This window comes from Prinia subflava (genome assembly GCF_021018805.1).
Source record: "Prinia subflava isolate CZ2003 ecotype Zambia chromosome W unlocalized genomic scaffold, Cam_Psub_1.2 scaffold_55_NEW, whole genome shotgun sequence".
Taxonomy (NCBI): Eukaryota; Metazoa; Chordata; class Aves; order Passeriformes; family Cisticolidae; genus Prinia; species Prinia subflava.
Window position 1 is genome coordinate 96,505 of NW_026960620.1, and position 24,592 is coordinate 121,096.

General features: G+C 47.5%; 2 protein-coding genes and 1 long non-coding RNA gene across 3 annotated transcripts in view; 1 reads left to right on the top strand and 2 right to left on the bottom strand.

Moving 5' to 3' along the window:
• On the top strand, nt 1-23,863 carry LOC134565288 (uncharacterized). The gene is made up of 2 exons (XR_010083857.1): nt 1-125; nt 19,196-23,863. It is a non-coding gene; the product is annotated as an uncharacterized LOC134565288 (long non-coding RNA).
• Nucleotides 11,720-17,050, bottom strand: LOC134565286 (V-set and immunoglobulin domain-containing protein 4-like). Its single transcript, XM_063424807.1, is given in 4 exon segments — nt 11,720-12,400; nt 12,403-12,492; nt 13,051-13,407; nt 17,014-17,050. Coding segments are annotated over 4 exon segments (762 nt in total). The 3' UTR covers nt 11,720-12,122.
• The window catches only part of LOC134565287 (heat shock factor protein 3-like), a 26,700-nt gene continuing 24,594 nt past the window's right edge, over nt 22,487-24,592 (bottom strand). Inside the window, exon 13 of the mRNA XM_063424808.1 lies at nt 22,487-24,516. Coding sequence (XP_063280878.1) covers nt 24,185-24,516 — 332 coding nt within the window. The 3' untranslated portion in view covers nt 22,487-24,184. The remainder of the gene's footprint in view (nt 24,517-24,592) is intronic.

Consider the following 24,592-nt stretch of genomic DNA (forward strand, 5'->3'; position numbering starts at 1 on the left):
GCAGCCCCTTCAAAACCAAGCTGTGTGCCCGGGCTGTGCCCCCCGCCGAGCTCCTGCACGAGCCCCGCTCCTGCGGCCCTGCGCTGCTGGCCCTGCCTGCCACGGGTCAAGATGGCCCAGCTATGGTAGGTGCCAGGTCCCTGTCCTGCCTGTAGAAGAGGTGGCTGGGGACAGGGGAGGATGTGTCCTTTGGGGTTCATCTCCTGTTTCTCCCTTAGGAGGTCCCAAAGGCCTGTGGGTGTTGGGACACCGAAAGATGCAGGGTGTCCATGTTCCTGGCAATGAAGAAAGCTGTCCTCCCACTCCGTGTTACACCTCAAGCTTTGGAGGGTCTTAATCCTGCTTGGGTTTGGGCTGCCTCCCTTTGGTGCTGGGGCTGTCTACCTAAGCCAGAGGGGCTTTTTGGTGCCTCCTTTCAGGGATGAGGTAGCATTTGGCGGGGTGTGCTTGGGAGGGAAGACTCAGGGATGGAATGTCACTAGTCTCAACCAGGGAGCCCTGCGCTTTGGACCAGGGCTCCTTGATGAAGATGAATAATGATTAGCAGTGATATGTAGCCCTACTCAGCAGCATGGTACATGTGTGTGTGCTCCCTCAGCTCACAGACACACATGCTGCCTGTGAGCTGCTGGCAGTGGGAGATTTTGATCTTAATTAGTCATAGATGAGGCAGCTCACAATGAACAGGGGAGGAGGGTGTGGGATGGAGGAAGGTGTAACCAGGGAGAGACCCTGTCCCAGCCATGCAAATGTGCTCTTCAGCTCCATTTCTCATTGTCCCCATGGTTTCAGAAGAGTAGATGCAAGTTTACCACACTTACCCTCTTCCCCTCTTTGGGTGTCTGGAGCATGAGCAGCCATGGGGATGGAGTCCAGTGTGCAGGGACAGGGGATGCAGGACTCAAGGGAATGCAGGGGCTGTGGGAGTATGTGAGGCTGGTGACCTGAAGGTAATGGGGGGATTATCAGGCCCTTCCTGGGGGTTTTGAAGTGAGCCAGCATATATCTGGCAAAGCTCCTTGTAGTGTCCACTGCAGGGCTGTGGGCATAGGAAGGTCGTATATGGAGCAGGACAGCATCCAGTGGAAACCTGCCATGAGCAAAGCCTTGTTTGTCTCTGTTATGTCAAAGGCTTCCAGCTCCTAGGAGAAGCACAACCCAAGGTTTCAGCTGACATGGGGTTCAGCAGACCCTGTTGCCACAGATCTGTGGGGACTCTTGCTTTCAATTCAGGCTGTGATTTGTGTTTCACCAAGTGGACAACAGAGATGGCCTTGATTCCAGTTCAAATCCTGCATAATAAATGCATGCCTTGAAATGGCTACAGCCTGCATCCTAGGGCTCTGCTACTCAGTATGTGAAAACCACACAGCCACACTTCCATGCACACTGTTATTAGGTTTAGAGTTGAATCTATCCAATAATCTTACTTTTCATTTATTTTCATTTCAAGTTGCAGAACAGTCTGACAGCCCTGTAAAAATACCTGAGCGATGATGTGCAGCCTGGAGGGGGCTTTTTGTGAATTTGGTAAGGGACTGACTCAAGAATGCAGGAAGAAAAAAATCTTTCTGTTTTGCCTTCAGAGTATGCAGTAGATTGCCCAGTTTTATAACACTGAGCTTTTACTTGGAAATATCCACTTTAGCTTGAAACCAGAAGCTCTGACAATGACAAATCCATTCACATCAGGTATGATCTCTACGGGTAGAGTAGCAAGTTCCATTCCCATCTGCTGATAGAATTATCTCCATTGTGTCCCTACCCCTTATCTGTCCCTGACAGCAACATTTTAAATGGCTGTTTTTCTCCTCAGAAAGCCACAATGGGGGATTATTTTAAGCTTCAATTGCAGAAGCAGTGCTGCCTTGTTTTCTTCTTCCCCCTCCAAGGCTAGATCTGCCCATTAGACATCAACGCTGAAGCTGAAGGCAATCTGGTCACTGACACCTGTGGAAGAGCTTGATTAGTCTTTCTCTAGTGGCTTCCCCACATTTTGGTATGGCTTAGAGTCCTTTGGGGGATCACAGGTTCACATGTACTCCAGTGGGCTGATCTTAAACCAGCTTATTAACACTGTTTTCTTCATGAAATGCACATGCTGCTTTTATCCATTGCCACATAGTTTTATCTGCCATGGCTGAAGTGCATTTGGAATGAGGAGCCAGAACATAGAACTGGTCCCTATCTACATTGCACCCAAGGCAAAGGTGAGGACAGGGGAATGTCAGAATTGCAAAGCCTGAGCAGTGACTCAATCTAGAAACAGATTTTACCTTTAAAGCTGTAGCTGTTATCTTGCTCTTAAGTCTTACTCCACTCTCTTCTGGGTTCAGAGAACATGTATTTGCTATGCTTTCACCTGAAAAGACCTTTTCCTTTCCAGGTATGTTTCTGTATGTGATATTAGATGGAATCCTATGATCATCTGTGTAAAATAGAGTCACAGAAGTTAGAGGTAGAAATGGTTGATGAATTGCCCACTGTATGATACTGTTAATATACTTAATCTAATTCTACTTTAGTGTCTTTAATGGTCTACCTTAAAAATATAATTAAAAACATTTCAATTTTTATTTTGATACTAAAAATAGCATGACTACTTTCTCACGAACTGGTGATGCTGGTCATGTGAAATTAAAATCCATGGACTGGTGAGGAAGCTAAAACACCATGCTAAAACCTCAGCTGTATCAGGACATGTCCACAAAGAGTATGAATGACATAAACAGTGTTGTGCAGAATGGATGTGTGACTTAGGAGCCAGCATGGATTTTTCTGGGAGAGTTGTACAGTATCAGAATTTCAAATCTGTTTTTAGACTGAATTTCTAAACGGTCAACATCCGAGAAGACACAGAACAGAGTGATACTGTGCAACATCTTCTCTTGTGTATGTTTTGTTATTTAGTTTTCTTTAGGTGCATTTCTACATTTCCTGCACACTCCTGTTAAAAGAACAAGGGAATAACAGTATCTTTTGTATTTGTGCAAGAAGTGTGTGTGTGTGAATATGATGTTCACCCTTAAAGGGTGGATTATGCCAGTGTTTGGAGGTGGAAAACTCCACTTATTGCAGGAAAGGCTTTTTCTGTTTGCTAGAAATGAAGCAGAAGGGGGTTAGTTTGTCAGTGGAAGAGAAAGTTTCACTGCTTCTGAAGAAGTTAATTGTTTCCCTGTGTGGATCTTGGTTTTCTTTCAGTATCATAATCTTTACAGTATTCTGCCAAATGGAAGAGCCTCCAACAGTCAGTGATGAGCCCCTATGTGCGTACCCAGGGGCAGAGCTGTACTTCTTTTTCTGACTTTTGAATTAATATAGTGGATATTTTCCTCAGCAGAAGGCAGTGTCTGCTGGTGTGGTTCTCTCTCACCCAAAAAGAGTGCAGGAGGGGGGAAATGTGGGAGGATTAATGAGGCTTTTTGCTAACTGGAAAAAGCCTCTGAAGTTAACAACAGCTGCTGTGCTTCTTTTCCCTCTGTGCGCCCAGGTTGGCATCCAGGGAGGACACGGTGACCCCGGGAGCTGCAGTGTGGCACTGCGTGTATTTGACAAGCTGAGTCCGACACTCAGTGTGCAGTGTCAGTTTGTCAAATACCCCAAGTGAGGCACTGCTGAGCAACGCCACACCGAGGGTCCAGCCCTTTCCTCCTGCTCTGGCAGGAGTCTCCCTCTCCAGGCTCAGCACCTCTCCAGAAACCCACTGAGGTACTCAACAGCCCATCCCATTGTTCCAGAACACCTGACTGATCCTGTGGTGCCAAGTTTCCCTTCCACCCCGGTTTTGGAAGTGTCTGTCAGGGTATCCCTCCCAACAGTAAATGAGAGCAGAAGTGGTGCTGCTGCAACTTCTCTGCACTTTGAAGACAGGGAATTGTGCCCTGGGTCCTTGTTCTTTGCAACCAAATACAATGCTGTTCTCTTACACAGCATTAACTAGCCAGCTGCAAATCGAGCTCATTTAACAAGGATCCTGGCAACTATAATCACAACATCATGTGTAAAGGCAGCATTATCCATAATAAAGAATCTTTCCTTCACACATGTAGTAATTTTTTTATATGGAGCACAAACTAATGAGGCTGCTCATTAACTTCCCTCTGGCCCATTAGCCTGTGAAAAATGCATGTTTGTTCAATCTGTTTTATATTAGGCCATGGAATCCATCGCCCCTCCTGGGAGCCTTGCTGTTTGGAGAAGACTTCTTGTCTTTGGATGGTTATTCCTAGTCAGCACTTGCAGCAAGGTTGCATATTCTGCTATATAATTAAAGTAATCTCGTCTTAATCATGCCACTTGAAGATGTAATGATTGATAAGTGTTTTCAGTAACTAACTTGTAGCATTTCAGATATGTCAGGGTAGGGGAATGATGGGCAGCATCCAGCCCAGTTTGACAAATCAAACTCTCTGAAAGTATTTGACATGGAAAACTCAAAAATAAAAACATCCCAAGACCCTACTGACTCGTTTTAGGACAGTACCACCAGCAAATTTTGCAGTATTTGAGAGCATTAATAAACTTGAATACTAAGCTTTTGGGCTTTTTGTTACAACTATTTCTTAGTAAATATTTTGAAGAAGTTGGAGTTTGTACAAAGCTGGGACCCATGAACATATATCATTGCCTAAGCAAATTGTATTCTGCTTTTTGAATAGCTTGTGCACTTCTGGACAAACATGGTCCACAAGTGGTCCAGAAATGGCCCTACTCCTTATGACTTACACTCCCATGGTCTCTCAAGCACCTCCTCATGACTCAGACATCACCCTGATCTTTATCACTGAGGTTAGCTTCAAAAGAGAGCAAGGTCTATGATTTCAGGCTTTGCTTTGTCCCCAGTGGATCCTCCATGAAGCACATAGCCATGTCAGCCCCAAGCCCTGCTGTCACTCAAACCTCATGGTTTTAACAGAACCAACCTCCTTTGCACCACAGCTGGCTAAGTGTTTGTTTATGCCCTTCATTCTTGTTTTTGCATGCATTTCTAATTTTTGTTTTCAGTAGTTTGCCCTCTGCTTTTTAGATAACTCTCCCCTTTAGCTCCCAGATGACTGGGGTGAAGGGGAAGAAAGTAAACCCCTTCCTCTCTTACAGGAACAAGCACCAAATTACAGTGGGACAGATATCTCTGGGACTTCATCTCCCACCTCCCTGCTCTGAAGTATGGTACAAACTCAGCAGATGTAAAAGCCAACAGGTCCCCTCCATAGGACAGGCACTGCAAGGGGAACTGCGAGTTTCATGACACCGTGCTGGCTACTGGAGACTGTGTTTTTGGGAGGCAGTGTCCTTTCAGGACAGAAGCTGAGCTTTTCCTTCCATTCTGGAGCAGAGCTCAGCAGATGAGCACTGGGTGAGTGACCAGTGCAAGGAAAGGAGAAGTTTTCTGGTTTGATGGTGATGCAACACAGCAGAACCATCTGTGGCTTTCAGAAGAAAAATGTTCTGTTGCCAACAGGTTTTACTAGAAATATGGAAAACGTGCCAAAAGTAAAATAAAGAAATAATCACAAACTTGTTGCCCAGGGAAAAACACCTCAGCACTGGAGATAGGCTTCTTAAGTTTCCACTGTTTTGCTACTTGTGACCAAAGTCCTCTTGCTGCCCTAACTAGAGGCAGTGATAACATGGGGTACATGGGGGCTGGTCCATCTGGGGCATCTGCTTCCCCCTCCTTAACTCCTGTTGCCTTCTTCCTCTGTAGCTTCTCCCAGGCTTCATGTCTTCTAAGGAAGGTGTCCAGACGTTGTCAGAGAAGAGCAGTGCTGGGAGGAATCACAAGATAGAAAAAACATGGTGTTACATAGTCAATGAGTGAATCTGAAGCTCAGAGCTTATAACAGCAGGAAAACTTCCACAAAACACCAAGCTAATTGAAAATTAATGAAGATTATATTGGGGGGGAAAGGAGAGTGCCATGTTGTGTTTTAGGCCTAGATCTGCTGAGGTAAGGATGGGGAAGCTGAGAAATTTTCAGTTCCCTTCCCACCCAGTATCGACCTTGCACCATATGCTACTGCCCTGTGTGAACGTGGCTGCAGCTCCCCATTCCCCTCAACTGCTTTGTTCTGCACCACCCCTGGAACTGCTGATGCCAGCAACTTCTGCAGCATGGGATCTTCAGGGCTAGCTGCCATGGGTCCCACAGGGACAGACTTGATCCTGTCTGCCTCCCTGGAGTGCAGCCTGACACCCAGCACAGCCCTCCCTGCATGGCTGTCATCGTGTTTGTGAAGCCCTCACAATATGGGCAGGAGATTTTTTTCTCTGATCTTGCCCACCTCGTGTCCTGCAGAAGAAGTGTCAGAGTCTAGAACATCCCTCTGGCCACCTTGGAGGGTTTGGAGACTGGACAGGGGGGTCTGGGATCTGTACAAGGGGGTCAACCAGCCTCACACAGAGCCCAGGAGGACACTGCCTCTGATCCCTGGCCATGGGAGTGAATGCCCACATTGTATGAAGAATCACAAGCAGAGAGAATTCAAAATAAGTAGTAGTTAGTTTTTCACAAAGTGTACATGTAGAATCTAGGATTTTTAGTATATGGGTCTGAAGAGGCAAGATGGAGGAATTGGGGAGTGGTCCTGTCCTCCTTGTTCTTGTTCTTTCCCCCCATTTTCTGCTGAGTTGTATTACAAGGATTGGTTTAGAGTAGAAATGACATGTTAACATAGGTAGTAAGTATTGGTAAAATTCTGTAAATAAAAAGTTCGTTGTGGACGGTGGTTGGGTCAGAGAAATGTACAAAAGGTCCGGGACACTCTGATCCGCCCCAGTCTGCTGCATGTCCTGCTCTGCTGGAGATGCCTTGCAGAGCTGAGAAAGAACTAAGATAATGTACCCTGCCAGGGAGGCCTGGCAGAGCTGAGAAAGAACTGAGAGATAATGAAGAATAAACAACCTTGGAAACATGCACTGGCGTACTCAGCTTGTCGTCTCTGGCTCTGGCGTGAAACCCTTAGGGCTAGAGAAGACGAAAAACCTTATTACCTCAGGGAACAGCAACTCCCAGGAGAATCTCAGGGAACAGCAACCCTGAGAAAGAAGCATCATTGCAATTCAGAGCTGTAAAGGTAAAAGTGCGGCTCTACACAGCGCCCAGGCCACAAACAGCAATGTAATCCTGCTGCTGACCTGAGAAGGGATGATCCATGGCAGCAGAGATGAGCCTTGTGGGTGAAGTCAGGGCCAAGCAGGAGGGTGTGTGTGACTTGAACTGCTTCCCCACGCTTTCTTTGCTGTACCCACTGTTTTAAAAACAGCCAGTAACTCTTACAAATTTGATTTGCTAAAGCCAGGAGGACAAAGGGATGCTGGCTGGAGGCACAGATAGGGAGGACAGAGCTGACAGCAGCACTGCAGTACAGGCAAGATGCAAACAATTAACAATGATGAGGCAAATCAGGCTGCTGAGTGACAGTGTACTGTAGGGAATGCACTGCATCTGAAGGCAGGAACTGCATCCATGCTGCACAACAGGTCAGCATTAGTAATCACACAGATTGACTTACGTCCCACAGAATAAATTGGTGTCAGCCTGTTGTATTCAGAGAGGTCTCTTAATCATTATCCAAATGCCTCAAATTTCTCTCTATTTTATCATGCCTTTGGCTCCCATACTGTAAAAAATACCAGCATTTCCTTCAACATAATTTCTGGTTTTTCAGGGGAAAACCAGTGGGTGACAGTTCAGAGACTCATTCCCTCTTTCTCTGAGCACTGAGCTCCAGTTTAATAGCAAAAAATATATTCCTGGGATATCAACCTCCCCTCTGTGGTCCCTTTACCATGTTGTAACAAAAAAAGAAAGACTCAAGAACAGGCAGGATGTACAATCAGTATTTGCTGAGCTGCAAAAGCCAGAGGATCTCCATTTCCAGCACAATCCTGGTTCCTTGCAGCCTGGGATGTTTTAACAGGAACACACATTGGAGAGTAACCCTTTCTAGTGTTACTGGCAGCATTGCACCAACTACTTCTGGATTTACAGGCTAAAGAATTTTATGTTTTCACTCCCTCAGATCTCTCTTCCTGTCCTCAGTCCTTCAGGTTACTCAGAAAGAACTTGTTCTATAGAAGTGGGTAGACAAACTGTTGGCTGGGGGTTTCTGCTCCTCCAGGCAGGGACTGGTCTGCCAAAGACCAAAAGGTTATGCAGCTCCTCTGGTTTAAAGCAAGCAGTGAGAACAGATCAGAGGGACAACAGGAGGAAGAGTTTCCATCTAAGTTCCCTATTCAGTACCTGCAGCCCTGCATGGCTGCTTATGTGGAAAAGCTGGTACTCTACTAAATTCCTTCCATTTCATATTGTGATTCCATTGTAGTCACAAGGTTCTCATACTCAGGACTTTTCCTGTCTTTCACGGTGGTCTTTTCAGTGTTAGAGCACGTTTCCTTGTATAGGAACTTAACAGGGACTTCCACCTCAGTGTGCAGCAGGGCAACATCTGCAGTGCTGTGGCTGGGACAAGAGACACATGAGTGAGAGGAACAACTAAAGCAGATGGCACTTCACTTACATCTTAGTCGGAGATAAGATCTACCACATAATCTGTGGAACAGCAAAATTCATATTATTCTAGTGAGGGCCTGGGGGGCTCTGAAAGACACTAGAAAGTGACATTAAAAGAATTACACAAAGAGAAGCACTGGTTAATACTGGTACTATAAACTCTCATGGCATTATCATGTTATACTCTAAAGTTACCAGCAGACAGTCTAGCCTTTGGAAAGTAAATACCAGGAATAATTGGGAAAAATTGCTACAGATGGCTATGGTGTGTCTCTGAGTAGGAAAGCAGTATGAAGGTGTTGAAGATTGAGATGAGGACAGGGCAGAAGATGTGTTTGTATAATCATATGCTATTAGGAACTTTGCAAAGTAATACTTGGCCAAGCACTAAGACGTTTCTTATAAAGAAAGGCAAGTGTAGAGAGAACTTAAAGGAAAAGCTGAGAATTTCTGTCCTTTGCTTTGCTAAATAATGGTGAGAATTTCCCACAGAGAACAGGTTTCCCATGGCATGTGACAGGCAGAGCAAAGCACCCAGAGTATCTTTCTGATTTTCTACCATATTAAAGAACAGTCTGGCTATCTCCTGTGACCACATCTTAAGTCCTCATGCTGCTAACTAAAGTGCTAAGGTGTTCAAATCCTCCCCCCGTAAGGCAAAAAAACCTTTGCTTTTCACTGAGCAAGGAGGCTTTTTAGGAGCAGATACCAGAACAGTGCCCTCAGTCTTAATGTCTCAAGTAGAAAATTGCACTCACAAAGCAACTGCATAGAGAGGTTCTTAAAAAAAAAAAAAATCTAAAATACGCATCGACTTTTTTTATGTGTCACAGAACAAAACCCAGCTTCCAGGTGTTCCCACGTTTAGGGAATAACCCTCCCACAGGCCTCTCCCTGGAAGGGATCAACTGGGGATGGGAGTGATGGGGATGGGACTGTCCCGCCCGCCCGTCACCTCGGACGGGGTGCTCCACCGCCCGCACGCCCGCCCCGTCACCTTCTCCCGGGGCTGCCACCACCGCCCGCCCCCGGCTGGGTTTGTCGCTGTTCACCCTCCTTCCTCCTCCGACGCCGCCACCAGCCCAGCCTCACCGCCAGCAGCGCGCCCAGCGCGGCCGCCACCCGGTAGAGCAGCGGGGACGGTGCAACCCGCGGGGAACCTGCGGGGGGACAGCGCTGTGACTGCGGCCGGGGGACACGGGGGCAGGCCCCGCCGCACAGTCGGGAGCCGGCAGTCCCTCGCTGCTTTGGACGGCCTTTAAATCCCAACCGAGGCCATCTCGTTCCATGCCCTGCCATGGGCAGGGACACCTTCCACCAACCAGGTTGCTCCAAGCCCCATCCAAGCTGGCCTTGAACACTTCCAGGGATGGGGCATCCCTTCGTGGAAACAAACAGCAAACTTCATGCTGCAAACACCCCCACCAACAGGCATGTGGGTGGGAGTCAGGAGCGCAGCTCCTGCCTGGATAATTCCTCGTATTTGGCATGCCAGGGTTTGTTCTCTGCAGCCATATCTGCCACAAGCACAGCAGCCAGATGTGGAGCTGGTCTGGGATGCTGTTTGCCACCCTGCCCTTGCCAGTGCAAATCTGGTGGTGTCCAGCATGAGACTCCACTCACCTGTGTCTCTGAAAGGTCCCACAGGAGCAGTATCCATCCTGGAGACCCATGTTGTTGGGACTGGATCTGTCAGTGGAGAATGGGGGATGCATTGCAGCCCCACTGGGAGCTGCCCTGGGCATCAGGAAAATGGGGTCTTCTCTGATAGCCTAGACTCACCTATTATCCTGTGTGTGTCTTGCCAGCAGGCCTGGGGCAGCAGTTGGCACTCATGTCCCCTCCCTGACCATCGCCCCACAGGTTCCTGGCAGCCCTGGCTGATATGATGCATCATGCCTGGCTACAGCATGGCCTAGGAATGCTTTAGCTTTGTCCTGCTGGCACTTCCCTCAATTTCCAGAGGACACCTTCACTCCCTCTCTCCTATGGTGACTCCCAGGATGGCCTGGGCGGCTTTGCCATCAGCTGCACCATAAACTGCCTGAGGTGTGGAGGCCTGTGCCAGGTCTCTTGCCCCAGGTGACCTCCCTCTGAAGCTCTGCAGCCTCAACAGTTCTGGTCCCAGAGGGACACAGAAGACATTTTCTTGTCCCCTCCCATCATCAGGCACATTCTCAAGCAGGGAGGGTGCCTGCCTCTCTGGGTAACAATCAAGATACAATTCATATTCAGCAATAAGTGACTGATCTGGCTATGGAAGAGCCAACTCCCTGCCTTGGTCTTCTGCCACGGAGATGAATCACCCTGGCCTAGGCACTCACATGTCACTGTGTGCTCCATGTCACCACTCTCTCCCCAACCAGTGGTTGAGTGGTGTGTGTGTCCCCCCCCCCCCGTGGTTTCCACATTCCTCCACAAGGCCACTGGTTTGAGCGCAATGGTGATGCTGCTGTGATACAGAATTCCCCACAGGTGGGATAGGAGCAGGAAGGAAGTTGCCCCCTCCCAGCTGACAGGAGGGGGATGCTGTACCAGCAGCGTTAGCCAGCACCTGCAGCACTGAGCCCTGTTCCCGTGCTGTTCTCTCCAATGTATGACTGCTGGGAAAAGCACCACAGGGCTTCAGCCAAAGCTTCACACCTGGGAGCTCAGCAGGTTCTGCTTCTTTCACAGGCCACTGTGTGGTACCTGTGCTTGGCTCTGCCATCAGGGGCTTCACAGCTCTGCTGATTGAGTAACCAGCCAAGGAGAGATGCAAGTTTTCCACCAGGCATCCCTCATGGAATCGTTTAGATTGAAAAAGGCCTCTGAGGCCACTGAGTCAAACATGTCCCACACTGTCCTGCAGAGCCTGGAGGTGTCAGAGCCTGGTGCATGTGAAGTGCAATGTGTCTCCCTGAGATGCAGCTGGTGGTGGGGAGGAAAGGCCAGTTTGGTTTGTTCTGCCACATAATTACCACTCACTTGTTCCTTGTTCTCAAAATAAAGCCCAGACTCCTTGTCTACACTTCCTGAACTGCAGTGGGCAGCATTACAGAGCCAGGGAGAACTTCAAAACACCCACAGAAGAATAAATAAATGTTTGAAGTAGAAATCTTCTTTTGCATCAGAAAAGAGCAGTTCCTCAAAGAGGAGGTGAAACCAGGGTCTCTATATGGGGCTGGAACAGAGCAACGCAGATACAACCAGTGTGGTTAAAACATACGTTCTCCTCTTTATTCGTGAAATGGCTGGTTTTATACAGTGCAAAATAATTTACAGTTGCAGGTGCATTCTTATTGGCATTCAGAGTGAACAAGTATGTAAACTATTTCAGTTTAAGGCAGCTACCGTATCTTCACTCTAACTGTCCTATACAGTCTATGCCCACACCTTAATTTCTAACTGCGCCACAAAGCTTATCTACTTCTACATAGGCCCAAATCTGAGGCCTAGCAGGCTCAAATCTGAAGCCCAGTTTAAGATAGCTCAAATCTCATTCCACAGCACATTGTGTCCACGATTTCTAAGAAATTCAGTTACAAGGAGGAAACTGAATACAGGAAATAAAGAAGGGCACAGACTTGAGCCAGCAGGGAGGGATGTGTCAGAGCACTGAAGGCATTCAGCATTTCCTTCTTTCCGGGCAGGGAAGTAGGATGCTGCTCGTTTGCCCTGCAGATGGATGTTCTCCTCTGAGCTGTGGCTGTGGGCACTCACCTGTCATGGTCAGCTGCACAGCATCGCTGCGCTGCACGGCCCCGGCCCTGTTCTCCGCCTCGCAGAAGTATGCCCCGCTGCCCGAGGGCCGCAGGCTGGGCCACGCCAGCTCAGCTCCAGTACTCAGAAGCACAGCTCTGCCCACCGGGGCGCTCCTGAACCAGCGGTAGCTGATGGGAGGGGCCCACTGGCTTCACAGGTCAGGCTGGTGCTGGCTCTGGCCGGGACCATCAGCCCCAGCTCTCCACCTCTGATGATGGGCTTGGTGGCTGCCACTGGAAGACAAAGCAGAGGGGCCCACGTCACAGAGCCCTGGCTGTGGTGGGGACAGTCCCCCTGCCACAGCAGTTCTCGCTCTTGCTGTCGGTGTCTTCCCAGGAGGAAGCAGCTCAGCTGTCACATCACCTCCCTGCACAGGATGAGTTCAGCTGTGCCGCACATGGTGTCCTGCAGTCTCTGTGCCTCTATAAACCCCCCACACTAGGCAGAGGGAGGGCAAGCACATGATGGAGAAATTTAGTCAAAGAGCAGCCATGCACTATCCCTGGTACTTCCCCATTTCCGCATGCCCCGGGGAAACATTGAGCCATTGGCTACAGATAGAGCCAGGGATGAACTGGTACTTGAGGAGCCACAGGTCCTCCCCGAGCCACAGGGTGCTGTGTCCTGTGCAGAATTTCTCTCTGATTTATTTGCTGCTTCTTGCTGGAGGCTGACACTGATCAGCAAAATGCTTCTGCATGGAAACACAGTCACTACCTACCTGCTCTAATTCCCAAAAGCCTTCCTGAGCCAAGCCTTTCCCTCCTGAACAGTCTCCTTCTTGGATTTACCTTTAACAACCTCTAATTTGGTGGTGATCTCCTTTGCTATCAGGCTGTTGTTGCTGTCTCTCCAGGTGACCTGGCAGGTGTAGGTTCCTCTGTCAGAAATGTCCAGGTTCAGGATGAGGAGAGACACATTTCCTGGGGCATCCTTTGGAATGCTGACTCTGTCCCTGTGCTCAGACAGGAGAACGTGGTCACCAGAGCCATCTCTCTGAAAGATGATGCCTGAACCCTTGTCATGTACCATAGTCCAGGTGAGGGTTTGCTGTACAAGGTCCTCCACAGGCACAAAGGCACAAGGCAGAGTGATAGACTCCTTCCAGACACCTTTAATCTCACTGGGGCCACTCAGGTCCAGAAAAGCTGCAGGAAGAAAGGAGGATGAAAATTAAGCCACAGAGCAGCCAGGGTGAAGACAGCATCCAGGTGGTGAAGCCATGACCAGAGTGTTGGCAAAGAGAACCCACCAGATGAGAAACACAAGCAGTCAGTGGGGAGTGTGAGGGTTGGGCTTCTCAGGGGTGGGTTAACCAAAAATCAGTGTGGCATGAGGCAGACAGGTAGGAGGTGGCTGATGGCTGGGGCACCAACTCCTGCCATGTGTGCAGCCTGGCTCTCCTGCTCTGCCTGGTGCTTTCCTGCCACCACCAGCACTGAGTAGAGCACAGGGTCAGAGTTACTGGATAACTTAGGCCTGAGGGAAGGAGTTGGTCTAAAGTCCAAGTTGCAGCTCCCTGGTCTCAGCCAGTGTCTGTTCCAGACATCACCCTTGGGGCTTCTGAGGAACAGCAAAGACTTCCCTCCTCCACTGCCTATTTGTTTTTCTGAAACATACTACTCTTTTAGCCTAAGCCAAACATGAGAAATTCAAACCACTGGGTAAAGAAACCTAAAACTCTTTCCTGTAAAATGAGGACCATTGCCTTTGTCCCAGTACATTTCTCTCATTCGGAGGACCGAATCTAAGCTTTCCCAAAACAGAGCCGCCCCTGCCAAGCACATGCAGACACCGCAGGGCAGGGGCCCATGCCCAGCCCAGACTCACTGCTGCAGTGGAGAAGGGAACTCATGAGCACAGCTGCTCACAGCACCATTCCCCTCCTTCCTGGGGGCACGGCTGATCCCTCTCCAGCCAGACTGACCCACATCCCCCAAGCTGGGGTAAATCAGGAACACTTCCCTGCCTGGGCTCACTCTGTCACTGAGCGTCCAGGACAACAGCTGGTGGTTTTTCCTTCCTCTTTACCAGAAAACAAGTGTCTCAGTGATCACTGTCAGAAGCGTGGGCAGAGTGGAAATCCTAAGGAAGGGTGCAAAGAGTGTCACCGAAGGGCCGGTGAGACCCAGCTAGCTCAAAACTCCAGCCCTAGTGCCAGGAGTACCACTCTCAGCATGCCAGCAGTCTGAGAGATGGTGCAGAACAGTCTGTCTCTGTGACAGTGGTCTTTATAGTGACGAGGCTTGAAACGAGGGATTAGAATAGGCTCTCTCAGATGTTTATTCTTCAAAGATGGTAAGCGAGAGAGGGCGGGCAGGGTCCTGCGCCTGACTTTCAAACCGGGGGGCAGAGGGGGTGGGGTAGGTAAGTGATTGGCCTCAGGTTAACACAGGGCAGGGTCAAGGGAGAGATGGACAGGTGATTCGGGGATTACAAAACCTGGATAGGGTCAGGATACGTGAACACAGGGACGGGGAGGAGATCCTTGGGATGGGACCAGCCACACCAGTGGGAGGAAAGAGGGGGAAACAGGAATGAACCATTTTGGGAAACACAACAAAACCAAACAAAACCCCATTACTACAAAAGAGGAAAGTTTAAAAATTACTTTTACACTATTTCATATTTTCTGCTGAGTATGTTTTTCCCCCTTCTAATTTTATTTTTTTTCCTTTATTTCTTTTGATTCCTAGGCAACCATTTCTTCCTCTTTTCCTCCTTGTGTTGCTTGCTGACAAATAAGCTTTAACATGCAATTACACACACAGGTCTGAGAGAGAACTCATAAGGAGATGAACCATCTAGGTCCTCACAATTCACTTGCTCACCAGCTTGTGACACTCACCACTATACTTTAAGTTAAGGTTCATGAAACCCCTTAAATCTTTACATTACCAGTGCAAGAAAGATGACTGTTGTACGCCTCTTCCAACTGAAATAGTCTATATCACTCTACCACATTTAAGAGAGGAAGAATTCAAGTATACAAATCTAAAGCAAAAAATTTCCCAAGAGCTGCAGACATATAGACCACCAATCCCACTTCATCTCACAGAAGGATCCTCACTTTGCACAGAGCAATTTAGCTGCTTGGTTTAATTGATTGTTTTCAATTACAGGCCCTGACTGGGGCCATACATCCCTCCAGTGCCTTCAGACTACTTGGGAAACAGGTGAACATGGAGAAAAAGAGGAACTTGTGAAAGTAGAAAATCTTTGAGACCATGAAATCATGGTTTCTTAACGATAATGATATATTACCATTCATTAAATGTTATACTTAATCTCTATAATTCAGTAATTGAGCACTATCCCTGTCTCAGAGAAGTGTTTTCTACTGAAATATCCCTTTCAAGGGATTTTACTGCCTTTTGCTGTTTTCTACAGCTCTCAATTTTTCTTCTGCTCCAGTAAAAGAATCTCTTCTTCATTGCATTCAGCTGAACTGAAATGAGCCTTTGCTGTTGTTACACCCAAATTCAATATCCCGTCCTCGAATACAAATAATCAGACTAATTCAATGCAGCCAACCAAATCCCAGTCTGTTCTGGACACAGCCTTGCTGTAGTGATAGTGAGACATGGTTTGGGTCTGTAGTGGCACAGTGGGATCCTCCCTTGTGGCCATGTATTCCTTCATCAGAAATTTCCCATGAGATGCCACTCCAGCCTACAGCCACTGGGATAGGGAGAAGCAGGAAAAGCTGCTGTGGGCTGCAGTGTTCATGTACTTCTTGGTTGAAGGAAGGAAAAGACCACATTAAGCTCAAATCATTGGAACTCCTTTGCAGGGAACAGAGCTTGCTGGAGTAGGGTAGAAGCCTACATTGTCATGAACTAAGTCAAAGACAATGGTTTGGCTGGGGTAGAATTAATTGTTTTCACAGTGGCTAATATGGGGTTATGTTTTGCATTTGTGCTGAACACAAGGTTAACAATACAGAAATGTTTTGGTTATTGTCTTGGTTTGGAAAGACAGGTATCTGTCAGGGAAAACTGGAGTTTCCCTTGGAATGGAGAATGTAAAAAAAAAACCTTCCCTCCAAATTATTACAGTTTTGCAATTAGGAGCTTTCAGGCAAAAATATAGGAATAAGAATAACATTTGTTTACTAGGAATATTAAAAAAAATACAAATGAGCTAGTACAAAAAAAAAAAAAAAAAAAAAACAAAAAACAAGCAAACAAACAAAAGTCCTAGAAAACCCTGACAGAGTCAGAGATACGACCTGACACTGTTGTCAGGGTGTTGGAAGTCCAAATAAGTCTTCCTGGAGTAACAGATGTTGTTCTGTGAAGTAGAGGTGATCCTGTAGAAAAAAAAAAAAAAAAAAAGGATCCAGTGTTGGCAAGATGGGTCCAGTCTTCCTCTGAGAATTCAGTACAAAACCAGCTGAGTTAGTGTTTGGGATTGCAGGTTTTATGGTGGTGGAAAGGCTTTGGCTCCTCCCACTGAGTGGAGCATCTCCCAATGGAATGAAGTAATGTTGTCAGTCATGTGAGAGGCCTTAAATGGCCCATTCACAGGTGATGTCCCTCAGAGGAGGATGGGTGGAGAAAGAGATAAGAAGGCGCTGCCTTATCTGGTGATATCAATTATCCCATTAACAGAAGGCATCCCCCCTCTTCCCCCCCTAGAGTTACAAAAGATAAAGAACAATATCTCCCAATGGGTTTCAACAGATGAAAATAGAATACACATTTTTGGTTACATTTTTCAACCCAAGACAGTTATTGCTGATCAGTGTTTACCTAGAGCCAAGGCCTTTTCTGCTTTTTGTATGGCCATGCTGGTGAAGGGGCTAGGGCTACATGGGAGATGGGGAAGGGACACAGCCAGGACAGGTGACCCCAACTGAGCAAACCACATGACATCATGCTCAGTATATTAAGGTGGGGGGAAGAAGGAGGGGGGACATATGAAGTGATGGTGTTTGTCTTCCCAAGTCACTATTACATTTGATGGGGCTCTCCTCTCCTGGAGGTGGCTGAAGACCTGTCTGCCCCTGGGAAGCAGTGAATGAATCCTCTGTTTTTCCATGCTTGTGTGCCAGCTTTTGCTTCCACTATTAATCTGTCTTTGTCTCAACCTAAGAGTTTTCCAGCTTTTACCTTTCCAATTCTCTCCACAATCCCACTTGTGGGAGAGTGAGCGAGTGGCTGCATGGGGCTTGATTGCTGGCTGGGGTGAAAACATAACAGGAATGCATCACTAGCAGGATCTGGACCAACCAGGAAGCTGAAACTCAAACTCTGTGACTAAAAAAGATATGTAGGTATTTATTCACATATTTACATTTACCCTGTTGGTTGGGGGAACAGTGGCAGGAAAAGTCTTGTCTTTTATACAATGCAGCACCAGGCACCTGTACTTAAGGTGACTGTGGCAGCAACCCCTTGTTTCTGCTTTGGGCATCTGTGATACCGTGATGCTGCTTTTCAAAACAAGAATCTTGTTTTAGGAGACAGCAAAACATTCTGAGCAGGGATGGATGAGGTGGCATCACACAGCCTGGGAGAGACAGAGCAAAATCAGTTTTTCATGTATTCTGCAAAAGCTCTGTTAGCAAACACACAGGAGATATGAACTGATGGCAAGGCTCCCATGGTTGGTGTGGGGAGGGCTGGGTTGGAACAGTGCAAAAGTAGATCTGAAAGGAACATGCAAGGGGCACTTGGCACTTTCTCAGTCTGCACTCGTCATGCCTGGGAGTGTTCTGTGGATTCCCAGTGTTATAAACGTTCAGCCAATTCCAAATTAATAAATACCTTTATTAATTATAAAGAATTAACAAAACAAAATTTAGGACAAGCCAGCAATCAGAAGTTCAGTGTCGAGTCCCGGGATCGGCACTGGGTGAACCTTAGCTACGGCCTCTAAGTGCACCGTAACTCCCCCCGTTCACAAATCCAGTCTTTTAGGGGTCTCCTTATATACAGTTTATTTTGCCAGGGGCAGAGAGTATTTCTCCACAGTTCTTTGTCCTCCGTCTTTTTCTTCATATTCATAGGAGTTTGTTCTGCCATCCGGTCTGTTGAATGGGTCTTCCGAGGGAAAATTAATATTAATTCAGTTTCTCAGAATCATGAATGGGGAGGTGGAATCGTGAATGGAGAGGCATATTCCCAGATAGTGTGGTGAGATCCATATCGTTCCTGATAGCTGGATTGTTCACAGTTCCACCGCCCAAGAGGGCCCATCTGTCTCTGGGTCCACCTTCTTTTCTGTTGTTAATTTTGTATTTCCCGGGTTCCCGGCAAGGGTATTGTTCATCCTGAATTCCTGGCAGAGGCAGTTGTTCATCCTAAAAACTGTTTGTCTCAAGCCTGACTGGCTGTGTCATTTTATTTTACAAAATATTTCTTAAATTACATTTTATATACACAATAAACACAAATTATTTCATGTCATTTATTACAGCCAGCACGTGAATGATAAGGGAGGGCAATCTTTCCTCCCCTTGTTATGAATGAATTCTCAGTGAGTGTGGATGCTCCAAAGGCTGCCCCTGTGTAGCTGCCATGGCCCGAGATGTGGCGGTGTTATGTCTCCAGAACTCCTGAGATGGCTGCCGCAACCCCCAGCCCTGACAGATCTGCTGCCAGACCCCTGCCACCATAGGCAGGGTCCTGCCCTGGGGAGATGCTTTGGCAGCTGCCTGGAACCACTGCAGCTGCTGGTGTCTTGGCCCCCGCCCCCCGGGAAGCGGTGGGAGCTGGGGGAGAGTGCCGAGCATGGTTCTGTGGGGCTCTGGAGGGGCAATGGGAGGTGCCGGTGCCCCAGCGCCTCAGAGACAGGAGACCCCCGTCCCTGGTGGGGCTGGGCAGCCATCCTGCCAGTCCTGCATTTCTGAATTAGCATGTTAAAAACGAGTTGATTGTCTTGGTTGTGTCTACTGTAATCGGAGCTAACCTAGTTCTCCCCCCCCCCCAGGCTGCCTACTTGAGGAGGGCATATGCAAATAAGACGAACACACAGCATGCTGGGAGAGAGTTCTTTGGGGATGAAAGGCACCCCAAAATGGAAGACTGGACACGGTGAAAGATCCAGGCGATGCTCTAGCCGAGGAAGGAGTGGACGCACCCCCTGACCTGGTTTGAGAACTCGCCATGATCTATTAAGAGTCTGACGGGCATGGGAACCAGGCCAGCTCGAGGGGTCAGAGACAGAGAGCGAGGTACTCTCAAGGGTTTTTCATGAGGGTAAAGAGCTGACATCTGCTGCTTTGCACTTCAGTGACAGATCTCCACAACTCTGCTGTTGGATGGTTGACCAGAGAGAGCTTCTAGCTGTTCCCATGGGAACAAGGACTTGGCACCTACTGTTTGCAGCTGAGTGATGAACTGGGACAGTACCTGTTCCTCCGGATTGCTACAGCAGTGTGAAAAACTCCTGTCGGACTCTACCACCCAGCTGATCACTTTAATAAAGAGCTGAATATTAATAAAGGCATAAGCCCTGTGCATTTCACCCAGACACAGAGTGATAAAGCCAAGGAGCCAGGCAGCAGCCATGTGCACTGATGCTGGAGAAGGAAGGAAGCTGCTGCTGCAGTGAGGCCCCTGCAGTCATGGGTAACAAACTCATGATGCTTCAGGCTGCAGTGGGGCAGTGTCCCCACCCAGACTGGCACATGGGGGCTGGTGACTCACTGCCTGGCCACTGGCCTCAGGCACAGGCTGGGCAGCAGCTGCACTGCGCTGGAGGTGCACTGGGCTGCAGATTCAGCCAGCTTGTCACAGCAGAGGAGTCTGTCCATAGCTCCACGTGCCAACTCCACTGCCTTGTCCTTATTCTGAAGAACACCATGTTCTGTATAAAGATCCTTTTTCTTGGCAGTGGAAATGATGAACAGTTCCTTACTTCTAGGAAAATCCCACAAAAACTGTAATGCCCATGCTGCCAGTTACCCTGGGCAGTCTGCACAGGGGTGCCATATCTGGGGTCTGCCTGATGCTACAGATGATCTGGGCTGCTCCATTTCTTTCTATTATCTCCAGTGAATATTTTCATCCATACCTTATGGAGCTGAGGGCCTTTCCTACTGGAGTCTATGGAGAACATGTGCACATGTGCACCACATCTGGTGTATTTTTCAGCACACATGGTATTTTGAACTTTCACATCAACCCTTTTGAAAAATCAGTCCAAGGTGCTGTTCTCCCAGGCTCTGGAAACAGACACTAGGCTTTCTTCATCACCCTAGTTATTCCTGAACCAGCAGCAGCTGCATCATGAGACCACACCTCAGGAGCATGAAAGCTCTTAATTCTGGAAAAATCAGTAAACAGGTTTGGGAAACATTGGCACAGACAGGAACACACACAAAGAATGTACAAGAAACACAGTAATCTTTTTGCAATTCTTGAGTTTATTACTTCAGCATGTGGGCTGTTTTTGTTACTCAGTCTTCCCCTTTCCATTGCTATCTTTCTTAGGAAAGGTGCACAAATACTTTTCCTGGACCTGTACATAAACCAGACACACAGATGCACAAACTTTTTTTTTTTTTTTCAATTTTCTTAAGCCTTGGTTTCTTAACTTCTTAAGAGAGAAAGTGTATTAAAAACTCATGATGCACTCAGACCCAATATCTGACAGTGAGCTGCGCTGAGGGGAGAGGACTCTGAGACAGAGGAATATGACACTAATCCATAACAGAAATTACAGTTCAACCAGCACAGGGAGTCAGAGGCACAGATCAACCTCCCAAAGAATTCTGTTGTCTGCATGATGCTGTCAAAAAGCACACCAGAAAATCCTGGTTTTCACTGATTCACTCTTGGCAAAACTGTGGCCTTTGGGAAGGAATTAACAAACCAAACCTGACCTGGGACAGATGCAACATGCTTACCTCCCCCTCTCCCTTCAGCTCATGAAAACTTGAGACTATTCAGCCCTTGGCCTCAACAAGTCAGTAAGACTGTGAAGGCTTGAATAAGACAAACTTGACAAAAGTCAACTCAAAAGATGGAAACGAGAAGGGTCACAAGGTAAGAACAGGTACAGAAGCACAGAAATAAAATGACACTGAAGGTGTTACACACTCAGGAACAGGACCTTCCTCTGCAACTCAGAGATTTGACAGTGAAGCACAAATCCAATCAAGTTGGGCCAGCATAGGTAACATGCATTATCTAGCAGGCTTCAGAATATCTACCTTGGATTCTCAAATATAAAAGAGCTCAGCACTTATTAGTTCAGGAACATAGTTCAGGAACATTAGAGAGAACAAAGCCTGCAGGTAGCCTGAATTCCTAAAACTGGAAAAAAATTAAAGTAACTGTGCTGGTAGAAAATATCAGGTGATATTATCCAAGGGGGTTTCTACCTGCATCCAGGCCTCTTGTAGCCCCAGAAGTTTGCTGTCACTTCAGCACACAGCAGGTTTGTGTGGGCTGGTGAAGCTGTGACATGCTTGGTACTAGCACACAACTTGCTACTCCACTGACACTGGGGCTGGTCTCCACAGTGCAGCTGCTCAGAGAACTTGGGAAACAGTGCCAAAAGAAACTTTGGGGAAAGACTCTTTGGTGAAGTAGACGCTAGTTTATGTAATTCATTGTCAAAAGACTCAGATGCATCAGGATTAATTTGGCTTTAAGAATCCATGGGAAGAAACTGCAGCATGAAACCTGATGTCCATTCAGGGGCAGGGAACAATAGCTGCTACCAGCACAGAGATACCTTAATGTGACACCCTGTGTCAGTGCAAGGCACCCCAGGGCTCCCCTTCTCATTTTAGGGACAGCTGCTGGCATTTGCTTAACATGAATCAGTCCTACTGACCATCTCCAAGGACACACAACCTGTGAACTAAGGGCAGGTTACCCCAGAACTGCCATGCAAAGTGCATGAGAAATCAGCGCTACACAGGGAGGCAAGCACTTCCTACCACAACTCCTACAATCCAGGGCAATGGATGTATGACAGCATGTTAAAAAATAATACTCCACAGTTAAATGTCATTTTCCATAGGAAAAATGTTCCCTATACCTAGGAACAAATCTAGGAGTAGGAAAGTAATCTAAGCAAATGCAAACAATTGCAGCCAGTAACTATCAAAAAAGAAATCTCAAATTAAAAACAAAATTTAAAAACAATTCCAAACAGTAGTGTCATGGGTTAACACTGGCCAGATGTTAATGCACTCATGAATATATGTTTTTTCTCTAACAACTACTGTGGGATGTGATCAGGAACAGAGCAGAGCAGGCTTAAATCTTGAAACAAAAACACCCAAAACTTTATTACATTACATAAGAAGAGACAGAAAACTCTTAAACACACACAGAGACAGAAATAAAAACTTCTCAGAACATTTCTTCTCTCAGTTTCAACTCTCCACACATTACTCTTCACAGACCAAACCTTTGGGTTTTAAATTAAACAATCACTACTCAAAAAAAACCAATCTTCAATTCAGCAAGGGAGAGAGGAGTCTCTCCTGCACCACAGACTGTTCTTCAGAAAACACAGGTCCACCCCTTATGTGTTTCTATGTCACCCGTGGCACCGCCCGGAGAAGTCTGCTAGGGTGACACTCTCTTATGTCTAGCGCTCTCACTGCTGTCTATAGGCTGAAGCTGTATATAGGGCTCTTTTAAGGATGCTTGCATGCCAAGCTCTCCCCATTTTTCCCCTTGGGGCCGAGGGTTTCAAGAGCAGGTCTCCCCTGAGGGCAGAGGGCGCCACTACACCCTCCCCCTCTCTTCTCTGCTCGCTCTACTCTTAAAGTGCCAGTCACTGTAGCAAAAGCAAAGGCAGCTGCACCTACCTAAATGCAGTTTATGTTTAAAAGAGACTTAAGTTCAGTCCATGGCTAACATTATACAAGAAAAGTCCAGCTCAAAAGCTACTCCTCTTCAATCTCTGCCCATCTGGGTTTTTTCATCTTCTTTTATCATCTCGGTCCCAGGCTGTTTCTCTCTCTCTCTCTTCTGAAACTACTAGTCATGAGAATTAATGTCTAAGAAAAGTTTCTTTCTGCCAAGAAAAAGGTTAAGAGTTTCTAGCTCTCGGCAGGGCTGCAGGCTCAGGCACTCCCAGGCTGGGCAACTCCCACGTGGCTGGGCACTTTCTCCCGGGGGGGGGGGGAAGGGTGAGCACACATGGAAAGCACTTCTACAGTTTTCTACTCCTCCATCCTGGATGGGGCCAGCTCAGCTCAAAGCTTGTTCACTCTCTTCCCCTTGGAGCTCCAGTTCACCTCAGCTCAGTTGCATAGTTCTCTTCTAGCTCAGCTACGTGGTTCCCCTCCCCCACCCAGCCTTGAAAGCCAGGCAGGGGAGGTGTTGCCCCGCTGAAGCCGAGATCCAAAAAGAGGCCGAACCCCCCTGGAGTCCTGCTTTTAACTCCTTGTGTCTTCAGAGGCGTGTCCAAACCTCTGAGTGACTAATCTAAGTGCCAGCAGAAAAGCTGATTACTGATTAGCCCGCCCACATCCCCCTGGAAAAATTCACCTCCCCCCGCAACTACGACAAGTAGGCAAGCCACCTATTGAAACAGGCTCTCCAAACAGTAAAACCAAGGTTTAAAACATTACATACCACATTACTATTCAGCTAATAAAAACAAACACCACCCCCCAACAAAAAAAAACCCAGCCAAACTTTAGAAACAGGATAAAAACATATTTCCTTTTGCAATAAGGATATTTGATAAAAAGTTATGGAATACACTGTGGTATGTTTACAGGGTTGTTCTTCCCCTCTGTCTGGTGCCTTCACTCCACCAGCTCTTGTTGTTGAGCTTGTGATCAGTTTCACCAGATGTGCTCCATGCTTGCAGCAAGAGAACTTCCATTAGTCTGTGCAGAGCAGGGTCCCCACGAAGCAGGAGAGGACCAAGCTCACACTTTTTCCTGCTCCACTCCTTTGGTGGTTATTCCATAGCATTAAGCTGGTTACAGATGTTCTGAGTTCAGGAAATTTCTATCTCAGAGGCCTCATCTATGAAGTTAGCAAAAGGACTGAGAAGCAGAAGTGGAAACAGTTTACACTCTCCATTCCCGTCTTCTGGGAGGAGAGGCGGATCACCCATTCCCAGAGTGTCCAGAGGCTCAGCCTGGCTTACTGGAGCTGCAAGTGGCACAACGGTTCCACTGGCTGATGGAGGCTGGAGAGCAGGTTTCTCCTCCAGGGGAGGCAGCAGACAGTCTTTTGGATCGTCCACCTTCCCTGCAGCTTCACCTGAAGGCAGCTCTTCAAATAAGGAAAGCAGAGGGTTGGCCCTGTACTGGATCAGCTGCATATCTGAGGGAAAAACAAACAGTTCAAACTGTTTCACCAACTGAAGGGTCTTATTGAAGGCAAGGAAACCTGGAGATGT